Source organism: Diplodia corticola (genome assembly GCF_001883845.1).
Source record: "Diplodia corticola strain CBS 112549 chromosome Unknown scaffold2, whole genome shotgun sequence".
In the NCBI taxonomy this organism is placed as follows: Eukaryota; Fungi; Ascomycota; class Dothideomycetes; order Botryosphaeriales; family Botryosphaeriaceae; genus Diplodia; species Diplodia corticola.
In genome coordinates this window covers 404459-419637 of record NW_017971481.1, presented here as the reverse complement: position 1 = coordinate 419637, position 15179 = coordinate 404459, and the positions used below count along the sequence as shown (strand labels likewise).

Sequence of the window (15179 nt, the reverse complement as noted above, 5' to 3'; positions counted from 1 at the left end):
AAATGAAACATCAATGCGCGAGCGGCACAAGTGCCAAGTGATCGATGCCCGAAGAACTGATCCTGAATGACTTACTCAGCATGATGGGCTTCATCGAAAATCAAGTCAACGATTCGCTGCCGAATAAGAAAGCAACTGTAGGCGATGAATGCATAGGACTTGTCTCACTCAAGACATTCCTTTTCGGGCTCGCCGGACAAACGACTTCCCATCTATTCAGTAGTAATAGTCCACAGCATGCATCACGGTGATGGCTGCTCACCGGTCCGAATCATAGATCTTCCTGAGGCGCTTGCGCTGCCAGTCGAACGAGGAATAGTCACCCGCGAAGAGCACCTCCAGAATGCTAGCATTCCTACGCTGTCCAATATCGAGGGCGTTCAATTCAGCCATGCGACGTTGGAGTTTGTCGAATGCGTCGCGGAAGCATTTCTGGACGAGAACTACGTTGTGTGATCCCGACGAGATGTCGTTCGTTGGAGTATTAGGATCGACGATGGAGAGACGGTCTGGTCTAGCGGGCTTTCCGTTCAGGTCGCGAGGGCCCTGCTACGGTCAGATGATTTATAGTCAAACGATCTATGCCACGACGTACCTTTGCTTCGAACTGATGAGGATTGAGCCGGATCCTAGTTGTAGCGATGTTGAACTTGTTGCCGAACAGGTCGAAGAGGTTCAAAAGTACATCCCCGTAATGTTCCTCCGGAACGAGATTGTAGCTCTGGCAATCAGGCCAATTCTGAAGGAGACTCACAACCATGCAGATGACGGAGAAGCCTCCAAGGCCTCCGGTGAAGACTTCGTTCAGGCCACGCATAAGGAGGAACTGCTTCACCAGTGTGGCAATCACTGGCATGGCTGGGTAAGCACTTTTCCATCCTCGGAAGGTCTTGTTCGCAGCAATGCCAGTACTGTTCTCGAAGGAGATATCGACCTTCAGGCCAGTGACACGATCGACAATCTTGATAATCGGAACCCTTGCGCCAGCGACTACCTCAGTGGCACCAGGTTGGCTGATGCCCTCTCTTTCCAGGATATCTGAAACCCTGTAAAGCGTCTTCTTGGTGACCATTCCCTGCCCGGTGTTGCGAAAGTGGGACGAGAGAATAACAAGATCCATATCTGCTGTGGGAAGATACAGGCCGGCAGCAAATGAACCGAAGCATTCCACTGTAGAACCTGCAAAGGCCTTCTGCCGCGTCAGGGTGCGCTCGATGCGCCTGACCAAACCATGCCGAATGGAGTCCTCGAACGGATGAGGCTTGACGAAATCATAGAAGTCCGCAATCTCCTTATGCAACCAGAAGCCCATGTTCTCGGAGCTCGAGTGGTCTTCCTGGCACCACGGTGTGGGCGAACTACCGGGGCGAGGACGCCAGTCGTCGATGATACCGCCGTCGAGGGCCTCGCGCTTACGCTTCTTGCCTTTGGGCGGAGGAAGGCTCTCCAATTCATCGTCATCATCGGCTTGGTGGCCACGCTTCAAAGCTTTGGGCCCGGTGGGAGCTTGTGGTGGTGGAGGGGGTGGCCACGTATCAAGGCTGTTGTTGGCGAGAGGTCTAGGAGGTAGGCTGGCAAGACCTGGAGGCGGGCCCAAAGAAGCTGCGTTCAAAACAGGCTTCGTAGGTCCGTCTGATGGAGCACTCTTACGATCGGGGTGGAGATGGTCGAGATGACTGAACGAATTGCCACCAGGCCGACGGTGAGCATCGCCGTCGTCATGGTCACTTTCTTGCTGATCTTCATCATCATCGAAGTTCAACGAGATGAAATCATCATTCTTAGCGACAGGGTTGCCGCTGGAACCCTCGTCTTCGGCAGCGACTTTGGCCTTACGAATCAACTTCACGAAATCGCGTCTTTTCGTGTGAGTCTCATCTGGAGGCGGAAGAGCAGTGTACGGGTCCGGGTTGGACCAGCGAGGGCGTTCATCGCCATCATCAGCGTTTTCTTGTGTGGTAGGCTTGGCTCTCTTCGCTGGCGGACGATCCGCGTCGGCGGATGCATCGCCATCAGACTCAAGGTCCATCTCTCCTTCCGAGTCTGAGATGTCACTCAGCGATATAAACTTAGCTTTGCCCTCACCCATACCGTCCAGTCGTTCAGGAGTCTTCTCGCGATTGGAACGGAGGATGGGGCGTTCGTGCGGGGCGGGAGGACGCCATGGTCCGCGGCTAAACTGGTTGTTTTGACGAGGGCGGCGAGTGTCGCGCGCTTGGGGCCGCCTAGCACGCTCACGAGGTGGGCGCTGCGAGTCTGCGGGTGGGAAATGAAGATCCCTGTCTCCAGCGCGAAAGTTGAAGTCGTTTCGATGATCTCCATTGCGATGAGCATCGTAGTCGTTGCGGTCGCCGCGGTCATTTCGGTCGTTGCGACCTCCAGGCCGATAGCTGTCACCACTTCCGCCGAACTGGTACATGGCAGATGGCGGAGAGCGGCGCGGTGGGGATCTGCGGCCGCCGCCACGGTTGTCGCGAGAGTCGCGCTGGTTGCTGTAACTGGGGCGATAAGACTCGACCATGGTTGCAGTCGGGGCAAACGTCGCGCGTAGGAGGCTCAGCAGGCTCGAGAGCGGCTGCTCAGAGAGTCAGTGGAGTCAGCGACGGTGCGGACCGTTGCGGGAGGTGAAGTGAGGTGAAGGGGGCGGGTTGGCGTCGCGATTCGAAAATATGTTCGGAGGTCGCGTCCGCCCGCAGATCTTCCTCGCTTACGTCACCTTTCTTCAGGGCTGCGCCTGCGGCCGGCGACAGGGTCCAGCAGGGGCCTGCAGCCAGCTGGGTTCAGAGGGTATCACGACCGTAATTGGTAGCAAGCACGCTGTAGAGCATTGCTTTCTACCAGTGTTCCCGGACCAATGGCTTTTGCGTAATTTACAGAATCGCAGCTGTGCCTGACAATACCTATGTATGTACTATTACATTCTACTCTCAACCATACACAGAGCTTTCGAGGGGAGAGGCATTGCTGTCGTGGGCCATACTGCGTCGTAATTTGGCGCTTGATCCCCCTTAGCCTGCAGCTTCCCTTGAGAAGAGTTGCTGGCACGTGAAAGCACAGGGACCCAACCAGTGGACATGATTTTGCAATTTGGCAGTAGGTGCTCATCCTGCCGAGGGTATTTTGGAACGCTCCAATCCCTCAATTCTTCCCGCTCTCTTCTAACGAGTCGCACCGCCGAGAAGTGGCGATAGATATACAATCGAGTGGAGTAGCCGAATCCTCTAACGTCCACCCGGGTCTCGTTCCCATACCCAAATCTTCTTCTTCTCCACCGCTGTAGATTGTTGTACAAACCGCAACTCCAAAACTCCGTGCTGATGCAATAGACCCGGACAATGCTCCCATGTAATGCGCCGATGCTGGAGTCTAGGTTGCTTGGACCACCAAGCGCGGCATGCCATAAGGCTGGCGCAATCGTGTTACCGGGCTACAAAGCGTCCATCCGGTAAGCGCCGTGTTCTGGCTATTTGTCCTTGTAGAGCTTGGGATTCCAACCTTCTTTCAGCTCCGCCTCTCGCTCCGCGGCCTGCTCAGCCGTCCGCGCTTCCATTTCTATCCGTTCGCGAGCGCGCAGGATCTTGCTTTGGAGGTAGAAGCTGCCGCCCCGCTTGGGGTCGTTCAGGTCGAACAGCTTCTTGAATCGGTCCAGAACATTCTCCATGTCGGTCTTTCCACCCTTGGGCGGCGGGACATTGAGAATCTTGCAGGCTTCGTCGAGGGTCAGGCCGGCGGAGGCGAACGTTTTTGCGTTTCCGTTGTTCCCGCTGGCCTGAGCATACTTCTGGGATGCGGCGGCCTGTCTCCAAGCCTCGGCGAAGGCGCGGCCGAAGACGCGGGAGCCAGTGACGACGACCTGGGTGATGATGCGATGCGCCTGGCGGGATCAGCATGAGGGCGCACAAAGGGCGGCGATGAAGGGTTCAAGCGCAGCCGTACCATTCTGACGAGCGAACAAAGACTGGAAAGGCGATTGCCGTCGAGGAGCGCGGGATCGGATGGAGGGCGTTGAGGATCCCAAAATTTCCCGGAGGCCAAACATGACAGGCCAGCCGGCGAAAAGCGTCCCAGGCGCCGAGCCCGCGCGCCCGCGCCCAGCTTACGTTATGATCGCCCCCAGCACCGCTTCCGGGGAAGACAGCGTCACAGATGCGGCAAGCGGTGCGCATGTCGATGGCTCTCGTGGTGCTCACCATCGAGCGCAGCGCCTGCCTGAGCACTGCGGCGGCCGCCTCGTGTCCAAGCCGGGCCTGTAGCGTCCTTGTCGCTGCACCGCCGCCCAGCAGCAGCCGCAGCCTGCCACCTAGTGGCCGAACGGCCTCGATCACATGTGCCGACCGCGTTGAAAGCCGAAGTTCCCCAAGGCATATATCGCATCACGGTCCTCGTGAGCTTTGCAGCCCAGAGCGTCGGCCAGCAGGACCTCAGAGCCCGCCCGCGCAAGCTGTCCTGTCGCCAGCGCCCACCCGCCCGCTGCCGCCCTTCCCGGAACCAAACACTCGCCTGCCTCGGCGGAATGCCGCCGTGATCACTGCGCATGGCCGCACTTGGCAAGCCCGCGACTTTGAATACCTTGATGGTGCTGCGTCCTAATGCTGCATACAGATACACCCTGGGTCTCTCAGATGTCCCCTGCCCCCAACCCGTCAAAGTCTGCGTCGCCGGGCGCCGCAGACCCCAATCCGCCGACGTATGCCGCCTTCTCACCCAGCACCCTAGGCCACCTACCCGCCACCACCAAGCAGCGCTCCACCATCCTCGTCCACCAGAAGTCGCCGTTGCTCGCTGCCACCCCGCCGCAGGTCACCCGTGCCCTCGCCTACTCGCATCCCTTCTTGCTGCCGCTCAACAAGCTCGTCGGCCTGCTGTCATGGACCACCGGCGACCCGTGGGAGAGCTTCCTCTTCATCGCAGCCTTCTGGGCCATGACGCTGTACGGCGGCACCGTCATTAGGCTCGCCGGCCCCATCGTCGCCGTGGCAGCTATCATACTTGGCATGTACACGCGTAGGTACTCGCCGCTCTCCTCCACTGGCTGGACTGGCGAAAAGTCCAAGGGACACAAGAGGGGTGCGTCTGTCGCCAGCGAGAGCCACCAGAAGAGTCTCGAGGACATTGTGGATACTTTGAAGCTGTTCACCTCAAGGTGCAACATTCTGCTGGACCCCTTCATCCGTCTGACGGATTTCCTATCCACCCAGCGCACCGCGACCTCAGCTACGACCAGACCCGCGCTGACCACCCTGTTCATCCGCATTCTGTTCCTAACACCATTCTGGCTGGCCTTTACCCTTCCGCCTCTGCGCGTGCTGACGACCAGGCGCATTGTCCTTGCCTTTGGGACGATAATTCTGAGCTGGCATTCGCGGCCCGCACGGGTGACCCGTATCGTCCTCTGGCGCTCCAGGCTCGTCCGCCGTTCCTTGGCCCTCATCACAGGGCTAGATGTTGGTGACCCTGAATCTGCCGCACCTGGCTCCGACAGAGGGAGGCCCCCGCCCCTCCCGCCGCGGAGGAAAGATGCAAATACCATCGCAGCGTCGTTGGCGGCTAAGCACAGGGCAGTCTCGCCGGGCGTTCGCTTCACATTCGCACTGTTCGAGAACCAGCGCCGATGGCTAGGGATCGGATGGACGTCCTCGTTGCTTGCTTACGAACGAACACCTTGGACAGACGAACATTTGAACCCCGCACCAGACAAGGAGCATTTTGACCTCCCGGAAGTTGACGGTGGAAATGCAAGATGGCGGTGGGTTGAGGGGAGCGAGTGGAGAGTTGAATGCGCAGAAAGTGATGAGGAAGACAACCGGGGTTGGATCTATTATGACAACAAGGTACGACAGACTCGCTCCCTTTTGTGCGCAACTGACAGTTCATCAGTGGCGAGATGGTCGACGCGGGCAAGATGGCTGGGGACGGTATACTAGACGGCGCAAATGGTGCCGTGATGCCGAGCTCGTGGAGATCACTCCTTCGACGGACATCACACCCTCCCCTACGCCCATGCCACCGGTGAGCGAAGAGCCCACCTTCTCCGAAGCAGATACAGCAAGGCCCGAAGAGACTCCGTCGGAATATTCCATGTCAACCCGGGATGAAACTGGAAGCGATGGCAAAATGCGCAAGAGACGGTGGTTTGGGCGGCGACCGAGCAGGGCAGCTAGCGAGAAGAGCATCGCGACCGGAAGCGTCGATGATACTGATGTGGATATCCAGAACGATGAGGAAGACGTCCATACGCCGCTCCGATACCATGCAACCCGAGAGAGCGAATGGGGCTTGGGAGATGAGGCGCGAATGGACCTGGGGTAATCTTCGCACGTTCCGTCGCTGCTTCATCACAGGATGTACGGTGGGCCCACCCCGGTCATTCTACCATGGGTACCAGCGGGTCCATTGCTTTCCCCTCAAGCCGCAGTAGGAAACAGGTTCCGATAATAGCTCTCGGACGACAATGGACAGGCTCACGGGGCCAGTCTTCACTATCTTACGGGTTCTGGTAATGGTTAACATAGCGGCGGCCGCCGTTGCATGGGTTTGGCATGTTTGCTTTTGTCGGCGAGGTCAACAGTATGTGTCCGATTAATTCGATTGGCGGAGCGCAAAAGGCGCGCTGAGCCAAGTCACTGGCTTACTTGTCGTCACGAGGCGCCTATCTTGGTGGGCTTCTCCATTATTGGTCTCTGAACGACATCCCACGCGTCGCAGACGACGCCGGTACATAACAGACTAGCTGATGCTTACGCAAATACACAAGCCTCATTTATTGCTCCCGGCCCTTGATGTCACCGGAAGCTCCAGCTGGGCCGGTCGACCATGGCCACAGATGGGCCTCGGAGCCGCACAAATGCCGCTCGGGTCGCGGATAGTCAGGCTTTGCCTGGCTCATTAGCAACAAGCAGTGACGAAACACGACGCAGATTGCCGTGCCGCACTATTCGCTCAGTCACGAGCATCGCGGCTACCGGCAGCTGTCGACTCAAGGTAAGGCAGCCATGTGACGCACGAGGTGCAACAGCCAATCACGCTCCGTCTTTGCACCACCACTTTGACGCTTTTGCCCGATGCGGACGCGGTCATGCAGCCACCGATAGCTTCCATCGGCGAGCATCAGACCCTGTCGCCCACGCCGCTTCCCTGTCCAGCTCGACTCGTCCCCCATGTCGGATCCGGCCAATTGCTCCATAAAGATGCGCAACGCTGCGCGCCCCCACCACTGCACCAGCCCACTGCAAGTCCCCGCACCTTTCGCATGGCAGTGATCCACTAGCATCCGTCCGGATGGTTCTAAATCGAATGACTACTATCCCTGACGACGCCACACTCTTGTCCAAGAGGTCGCCGTCCGGCGACAGACAGCGACCCAATGCTGGCCGCATGCCTCCCGAGCCCAGCCTCACTATCGCTAGGCCTATCCGCGTGAAGCGCCACGTTGAGGAGCATGCCCGCTGTAGCCCCGCACTAGTCTCGTGCCGCCATATGCATCGTGTTGCTGGCTCGAGTTACTAGAAGTGGGTAATCGGCGGGACGGTTTCAGTCAGGAATATCCATGCGAGCCAAGACAGGGCGCGCAAGACGGGGTGGGAGGAGTTGGATATATAAAGACTCCGCGAGGCACCTTGAAGTCTCTTTTCTTCATTCCATCATCAGCTCAATCAATCACTTCCATAAAACTTTCATCAAAGCAACCACCCGTTTTTCGAAACATAACCCCTTTGCCAAAATGTCTCCCTGGTACTTGCTCCTGCCTCCCGCTGTACCTCTACCTTGACTTCACTGCCTTTTCAAGCTTCGGACTCTTCATTGTCACCTTTTGCGTCCCTTCCTCCCCCCCCCTTCAACCTCCCTCGATGAGCTTGTCCTAGGCTAGGAAATGGAGGGCTGACATGAGTATCGTTCTCCCAGCACCTGTAACACCTGCAACTGCGCCAACGGCCAGTGCAACGGCTGCTCCTGCAGCTCCTGTGGCGTAAGTTCTCACGCGAGTGCCTACCGTTCAACCTTTTTTGCTGACGCATGCTCTCCTACTTGCCGCTGATAGCACTAAACTGCCACCGACGGCCCACTACGCCTGCTCGAATACCTCTACCGTCCGCATGGGGAGTGACAGCAACGAGAACGCTCCCTCATCATCGGGCTCCCGATTCACCTCATCTGCTTGGTCGGATTGGCCGGTGCACTGTTCCGCTTCTCTAGAACATTATTCTTCATCTTCGTCATGAGGGCCAAACCGTGCCCTAGGATTGTTGGACGTGGACCGGGGAGGTTCGGCGGTTATGGAGCTACTAGTCCAACGAATACACCACTCTTTTTCCTTTATTCGTACATCAATATGAATCCTTGGCCGGAACATGACCACCCTGTGCAAGTTGCCTTGTTTCTCCTGACACTCAGTAACGATCCTTTCCCCCCTTTCTGCCACGATCTTCAGCCGTGTGTGATGAACGCTGCAGGTCCATTAGCTCCAGCACATCGTTCTTCGGTACCAACGTCATAGTGGGTCTACGCTTCATCCCGCATGACCTCAAGCCGAGATGCATGACATCTGACTGTAGACGATGCACTAGCGGGGAAAATGCCCGCTTGCAAGTAACGTGCGTACAGTCCAAGTTGTTTCGCAGTCGTCTTCTGGAATCCTTCAAATATCTCTCACGCATGTTCAAGGGCACAAGCACCCAGCAGCCCCCGATTATCAGGTCAATATGCAAGTCACGTAGGCGAAAAAGACAGCCAAGATCATCAAGTCATTTTTCCATTATTGATACCCCGGAGGTCACCCGTCATTCCATAATTCACAACTCCAGCCTGCTGTTCCCCGAGGGATATCCACTTGTCATACTCCTTCTTTCCGCTTGGCCTGCTGCCCATTCCAAGTAGCCGATGGGAAGCGTGCCGAACGAGAGTCGAGAATACCGGGCCAAGATGAGGAGGCTTCGACCTTGTTACAGCAGAAGTGACTCGGTGATGGAAAGCAAAAAAATCATGACAGCCGCGAGACCGTCGTCGGCAGGGACTCTATGCTTCAGTCTGGGAGAGCATGTGGCGTGTGAGGCGGGCAGGCAGTTTATTTCTGCAGGTGGAGTCAGCTTGGTGGGGCTCTGCAGGGAAGCGTTGTTGTGAGAGGGCACTTACGCCGCAGGTGCAGTTGGTACCGCACTGGCAGCTGGAGCCGCAGGAGCAACCGTGGTCAGACATGGTGGATGAGTGGAGGGTTGGTTGTTAGAGTGGTGGTATGTGGTGTAACTGTGAAGGGGTTTGCTGTCGGACGCTGAGTGGATCGTTGTCGCAGCAGAGTTGGAGGATGGTGGGGTTTAAGTAGAAGGACGCCGCGCAGGGCGGGGCTTTATCAGCAGACCGCAACACTTGGCACAGGGCAGCTGCGTGGGCTTCGGCCAAAGCTCAGGCGGACGTTGGCCCGTCGCTCTTGCCCGCACGAGCTCGGCGGCTGCAGGGCCGGGCCACACGGCCTGATGATGCTGCTAGCGAGGCTGGACCCCGTCCGGTCCTGGCAAGTGCAACCAGCGTCATGATTGCTCCGCCCCGCGCCGATTCGCATCGGGCCTTCGGTCTTTCCTGCCCCATCACCAGCCTACCCACCGCCGCACGCGCAAACACGGCACTGCCGCCGTCTTCAGCACCCTCTTGCTTGAGAACCGCCGCGTGCATCTGAGCACGTTCTTGTGACAGAGTATACGCCGATAGCGTGCATGGGTTCGTTGAGCAGGTTTGAGCAGCGAGTCCACGCCGCCTGTATCGGCAGCTAGGCCCACGACGCGTCTGCAATGCAATGCGCCCTCAGTCTTAGCCACCGTCCGTGTTTGCCACCCGCCTGCCTGCGTCCTCAGCGTGTCCGAGGAAGCAGGACCCCGTGCCGAGCATTATGTCCGAGAGCAAGGCTTGGAACGATGCTGCGTGGTATTCGCGGAATGGCTCAGATGCACACCCCTGACGCTTCCCAGCATCTCCAGGAGTCCGGGGCCTCTGGAACCGGGCCAGTGACTTGCTCCGTGCAGCCGGGTTCGCCGCTCGATGAAACGCCTTCTTGCCGATGATGATGATGAGATAATTGTGCGGACGCTGCTTCTTTGTGTGAGAGATTTGTGCGGAGCGCCTTTTCCAAGGTTCGTCCGTGCAGCCACAGCGGCAGAGGCGCCTAAGCGGCCCAAACTTTGATACGACCGCTCCGCACAAAAGGCTCAACTCCGCTTCCGTCACTGGTGATAGCCCGCACGCGCTCCAGCCCTCACCAGGGCCCGCTCCGCACGTAACGGCGTTACGCGAATGAGTGCTGCCTCGATTGTCTAAAACCCCTGACCTTGCACATCCCGTGCAGAGTCATGGGTTGAGTCCCCTCCCTCCTCGTAGATTCGTCCTCGTCCGCTCTTTTATCTCACCGTAACACGAAGCCCAAGCACGTGTGCGGCCGCCAGTATCGCATCTGAATACCGCACAGCGTCGGCCAGAAACAAACTGCAGCTCTCCGCGAAGAATGAGAAACTTGGGTAATTGTATTTTTGCTCGCTGATCGACTGACAGGCAAGTTGTCTCCATACAGTACTGCTAGAAAAGGCCCACACCAAAACTCCTTTTTTTACACAGGGTATTTCCACCCATATCACGCCTAAGACACGCCATGTAAATGCTTTGATGCTGAGGTCGCCGGCACCTAGATAACGGACCACTCCGAGTCGGACTCGTCAATCTCAGGCCTTTCAGCCGTAGGCATGTCAACGAGAACGAACTCGTCCTCGGTGACCGGGCTGGCCGGGCTGGCCGGGTCAGCATCCTCCGGTTCCTCTCTGACGCGGATGGGCAGGTCTCGGATCTCCATCACGCCCTCTGGGATCTGGTCAATGAAAGAGGGCGAGTTTCGGCGCGATCGAACCAGGTCCAGGTCAACAGCATGACCAGCGAATAGGTTCGCAATATCCGCGTCTACAATTTTAGGGCGCGTTGGGCCGACCATCTTCGGGATATCGAGGTTTTCTGGGCTTTGGTTAGGTCATATGGCCGCTGTTTGAAGCTGGGTTGGCGGGTACTTACCGAAGCCGCGCTCGGCGTTGACCTGAGACAGGTCGGAGAGAAGGTGTTCGTGGGTCCCCGCCAGGTGCTTGAAATCGCCATCCTCACCCAGCTTGTGTGTAGTGAAGGCAGCAACGCAGTAGTTCAGCATCGTGCTGAGAGCCTCCGGAATGTGGGTGAGGTGAGTGTACATGAAGATGAGAGTCTGCACCAGATCCGGAGGTGAGGTGGGGAAGCTGATTGCCAGTGCAACGTTGTAGTTCAGATGGCCCATTGCGATATTGGCAAGTTCTGGGCAGCTAGTGGCGTCGGCGAGGTGGAGGACATGGGCATGGACGAGGAATTGAGGATCGCCGGCGTCGTCGATGTGCTCAATGGTATAGTTGCCAAGGTAGAGGTAACGGACGAGCGCAACGCCGGCCGCGTGGGATGGAACGCTCAGAGTGAGTGAGGCCCTTCCAGTGGCATCGTCCTCGGGTGCCATGCCAAGGAGAGTGGAGCGCTGGCTGAGGATGTCTCGATCGAGGCCCGCAACGCTGGTCTGCTCGCCGCCGAAGTCTTCGAACGTGAAGGTGACATTTCCGGGAGCCCAGTCTTGGAGGAAACTGGTGTCGTCCATTTCGAAAGTGCGGCGCGATGGGCGGCAGTGGTACGAAGCGGCGGCACGATCTGCAGCGTCGACGTGGGCAAGCCTGACGCGGACGAGGCTACTGAGCGTTGGTGTGGACGCTTGGAGGACGGAGGCTAGGTTGAAGGGACGGAGGGCGGCTTTTGCATGTCTTGGTGTGCGGTGCTTGAGGTTCTTGCGCAGGTGAGGGCAACTCGCAGTCGGGTAGTGGACACGATCTCAGGCAGGACAGCTGGTGCAGGTTAAGGTCCAGGTCCAAGGTCGCGCAGCTGCGAGCCCCTCCCCGCAAGCTTCAGGCGGCAGCCTGACTGCACCGCCTGGCACCGCCAGCTTAGACGCGGTTCAGCCAGCTCCCGGCAGCGCCGCTGGAAGCTGTGGCTCACAGCTTCATTCAAGGCGTGTCATTGGCCGCAAACCGCAGCCTTGCGCGGGGGCCTGCGGTGCACCGCCGTAAGAGCGGTCACCAGCGGCGCAGTAGCAGTGCGGGCCGCATCCGCGCACGTTGCTTTAGGGCGCAGGCCGTTTCCCGCGCAAGCCCACGATAGCAGCCGTTTGCGCAGTGTAGTCGGCGGCCGGTGTTGACGCTCAGACGTCATCGGCACTGGAAGGGCAGGCAGCACGGGCTGTGGCCCAGGCTCCGCCGCGGCATCCGGGAGCTATGCACATCTCACCACTCTCGTTGCATCCCATCATTTCCCCCGGCGCCCGTCCTCGATAAAAAGGGCAAACGCCCGCCTCTGCTTCGTCTCCCGCCGCTCCCACCGGTCTGACGCCTGGCGCAAAATGGCCTGGTTTTCCATCCTTCCAGATCATCTTAGCTCCTTCGAAACCTGGGTCGCGCGTCTTTTTGTAGGCCTGCCTGTCTCGCCCTCGTCCCCGCTGCGCCAGCCCGCTGAACATTGCTCGCAGATTTTCTTCGGTCTTGTGACCATCGGCCCCTGGGCTGTCCTGATCATCTACGACCTCGTCCTGTACTGCTCCCGCACCCTCGCCTACGAGCTGCCTGTATTCGGAGGGCGTGCGATGGGGAAACGCCGCCCGCGTGCTCCAAGCCTGACCGAGCGCCCCGATGGCCAGCGTCGCCAATTCAGCCCAATGACACATTCCGGCGACGAGGTAGACGCGCATACCTCAGGAACATCGCGAGCTGCCGACTCGGAGGCCCCAGTCCAGTTGCGTAGGACTGCGAAGGAGGACAGTTGACTGCACCGTCGCAGATAATCTGGCATGGGATGCGGCATGCCAGGAGAAGGCAACGAGGATACCCGCAGGATAGAGATCTCTGCGCACTTGCGCAGAAGTCATTCTTCAGTTTCTTTGGAATTGGCGCGATACCTTCGTGGTCACGGCGGTGGGTCTGGATCATATCACAGAGTTATAACGGTTGCTGCCTGCTCAGCTTTACACACCTGGCAAGACATTGATCATCTGCTTGCGTGTCTCGCAGCTTCGTTGTCTGCATTTCCTGGTCGACGCCTTGACTCACCTCGGTGAGGTTATTCGAGGTATTCTCCCCTGCACCCCAACGATTCTCCGAGCCTCAACATAAGCCCGCCCACCGTTGACTCACCAATCAACTCTTGAGCTTCTCCAAAGAAAACGCACCGGTCGGCTCTCCTCCAAAGTGGACTCGTGCAAGGTTTCAACATGTTCCTCCTGCAGCGATATTACTGTTTACCACCAGAGGCTGATCATCACAGCAGTCTGTAAAATATTTGAGCCAACGTCCTGCGAAGACGCTGCATTGTTTCCACGCAGGCGATCGAAGCAGCCATCCCAATTTAGTCGCGAGTTCTAAAGCTGTATAACACAGGGCCCATGTAGTAGGGTACGAAATTGCAGAGAGACAGATGTTGACAGGCTTGACAGGCAGCTTTGCTGTGTTTAACAGCGTCAGCCAAGACTTCCATTCTTCTTCCTGGAGCTTCGGCTCCCGGCAACTGCGGCTAGCCTTAACGGGTAACTGGATCCGGACCGGGTGGTGACTCCGCACGCCGTCGCATCGCAGCCTTCGGCTCTCTATGGACCAGCCGATCGTTAAAGCTTATCGAGCATTCGGTGGTAGCATTTAGACCCTACACCTGTGCTTTCCCACACTCCGAAAGCTTTGCCCATAGCATTGTCCAGCCCCTGGGGCCAGCTGTGACAATGTTTTCCCTTGAATTCTCGCGAATTTTCCTGTCCGCGATTTTTGTTGCTGTTGCTGTCGCTTTGAGCTACCGAGTCCTGGTCCTCAACCTTCGGAAAGCACGGGTATAGGGACCGATCACCCATCTGGACTGCACAACATTGCTGATGTGCCACCAGAAAGCCACTACAGCCAGCACCCCAAAAAATGGAAGGCCAAACGAGCGAGTAGACAGGGAAGCATATTATGCAATCACTCCGCTTAGGAACTTTGATTGGCGGGAGACCAAACCCATACAGATTCGTCCGTTTAAGTCCAAATACCACTTGACGATGGGTTAGCAGCATCCATTGCGCCTGCTGTCTGGAACGGAGGGCTAACCCCCATCAGCCCTCGAGAACATGTCCATCTCTGAATTCATTGAAATGGACAATACCTTCCTCACCCGTCTCGCTCTCCGGCGCCAGCTCATCGCCGATCACGGCACTCATGTCATTGCCGCACTCCCCACTATTAAGCCCGCCGTCGATGAGTTCTACAAGTGGATGACGGGCGTCTACCTACCGCGGCGTTTTCCTGGCGTCTACTCGCACGCCCTCCAGCCCGGAACAGGCCACGCCTACCTCCACAACAAGGCCACCGACGAGTCCATCCCGTTGCATCCTCCCTCCAGCACCGCGGACGCGCTCCGCGTACTTGGTTCGCACGTTGACACCGAGTTCCTGTTCCTACGCCCATCGCCCGATCCGAGCGACGAGGGCAGGTACCGCCTAGAGGGCTTCGCCAACTGCTCACCTTCGGGGTTTGACACGCTGGCCAAGCTGGGCCTGCGGCTCGCCGACATCCACACGCCGGTGCCAGGCTATGCGCAAAAGCTCGAAAGGAGCATGGATCGCTTCTTTGCGGCACTGCCCGTTGGCAGGATGGTGAAGAGGCACAACTGGAGCGTCACAACAAACAGAAACCTCTTCTCGCTCGGTGGGAACCATCTTTACGAAGGGGAGGAGGTCAGGCCGTTGACGAGGGAGGAGGTCGACATCGATCAGTGCGTGCTCAGGTGCGAGAGGCAGACGCTGCATCGGCTGCGGGACCATGACGATACGTTGGTGTTTGCGTTCAAGACATACCAGTATCCGCTGCGGGAGATCAAGGAGGAGGGCAGTGGGGAGGCAATGGCGCGGGCGGTTGAGGGATTGAGTGAAGGCAGCGTGCCGCGCATGGCATTTTATAAGAGGCAGGTTGTGTGGGGCGATGTGGTGAAGGAGTTTTTGAGAGCTTGAATCCAAGTGTGTACGGGGGCTCTACGCCGTTCAAGATGGCGAGCGCGCAAAGCAAGAAGCTACCATAGCAGATGCTCAGCTACCAAGGTCCGGTTGTGATGAGAACCTGGGCAATGATGCATAG

The 15179-nt window shown here is 57.9% G+C and overlaps 5 protein-coding genes across 5 annotated transcripts; 2 read left to right on the top strand and 3 right to left on the bottom strand.

Moving 5' to 3' along the window:
• Positions 1 to 258: 258 nt before the first annotated feature.
• Positions 259 to 2521, bottom strand: BKCO1_2000140 (dna polymerase sigma subunit; the record flags this gene model as incomplete). The annotated part of the gene is made up of 2 exons (XM_020272331.1): positions 259 to 546; positions 596 to 2521. The coding sequence occupies 2 exons, from the start codon at positions 2519 to 2521 to the stop codon at positions 259 to 261; spliced, it is 2214 nt and encodes a 737-aa protein (XP_020134895.1).
• A 942-nt stretch (positions 2522 to 3463) lies between these two features.
• BKCO1_2000139 (mitochondrial import inner membrane translocase subunit tim16) lies at positions 3464 to 4166 on the bottom strand (the record flags this gene model as incomplete). Its single annotated transcript, XM_020272329.1, has 2 exons — positions 3464 to 3874; positions 4101 to 4166. The coding sequence occupies 2 exons, from the start codon at positions 4164 to 4166 to the stop codon at positions 3464 to 3466; spliced, it is 477 nt and encodes a 158-aa protein (XP_020134789.1).
• A 456-nt stretch (positions 4167 to 4622) lies between these two features.
• BKCO1_2000138 (integral peroxisomal membrane protein) lies at positions 4623 to 6309 on the top strand (the record flags this gene model as incomplete). Its single annotated transcript, XM_020272328.1, has 2 exons — positions 4623 to 5831; positions 5878 to 6309. The coding sequence occupies 2 exons, from the start codon at positions 4623 to 4625 to the stop codon at positions 6307 to 6309; spliced, it is 1641 nt and encodes a 546-aa protein (XP_020134790.1).
• A 4354-nt stretch (positions 6310 to 10663) lies between these two features.
• On the bottom strand, positions 10664 to 11638 carry BKCO1_2000137 (self-incompatibility ribonuclease; the record flags this gene model as incomplete). The annotated part of the gene is made up of 2 exons (XM_020272327.1): positions 10664 to 10983; positions 11041 to 11638. The coding sequence occupies 2 exons, from the start codon at positions 11636 to 11638 to the stop codon at positions 10664 to 10666; spliced, it is 918 nt and encodes a 305-aa protein (XP_020134787.1).
• A 2538-nt stretch (positions 11639 to 14176) lies between these two features.
• On the top strand, positions 14177 to 15055 carry BKCO1_2000136 (uncharacterized protein; the record flags this gene model as incomplete). The annotated part of the gene is made up of 1 exon (XM_020272326.1): positions 14177 to 15055. The coding sequence occupies one exon, from the start codon at positions 14177 to 14179 to the stop codon at positions 15053 to 15055; it is 879 nt and encodes a 292-aa protein (XP_020134788.1).
• Positions 15056 to 15179: the final 124 nt, after the last annotated feature.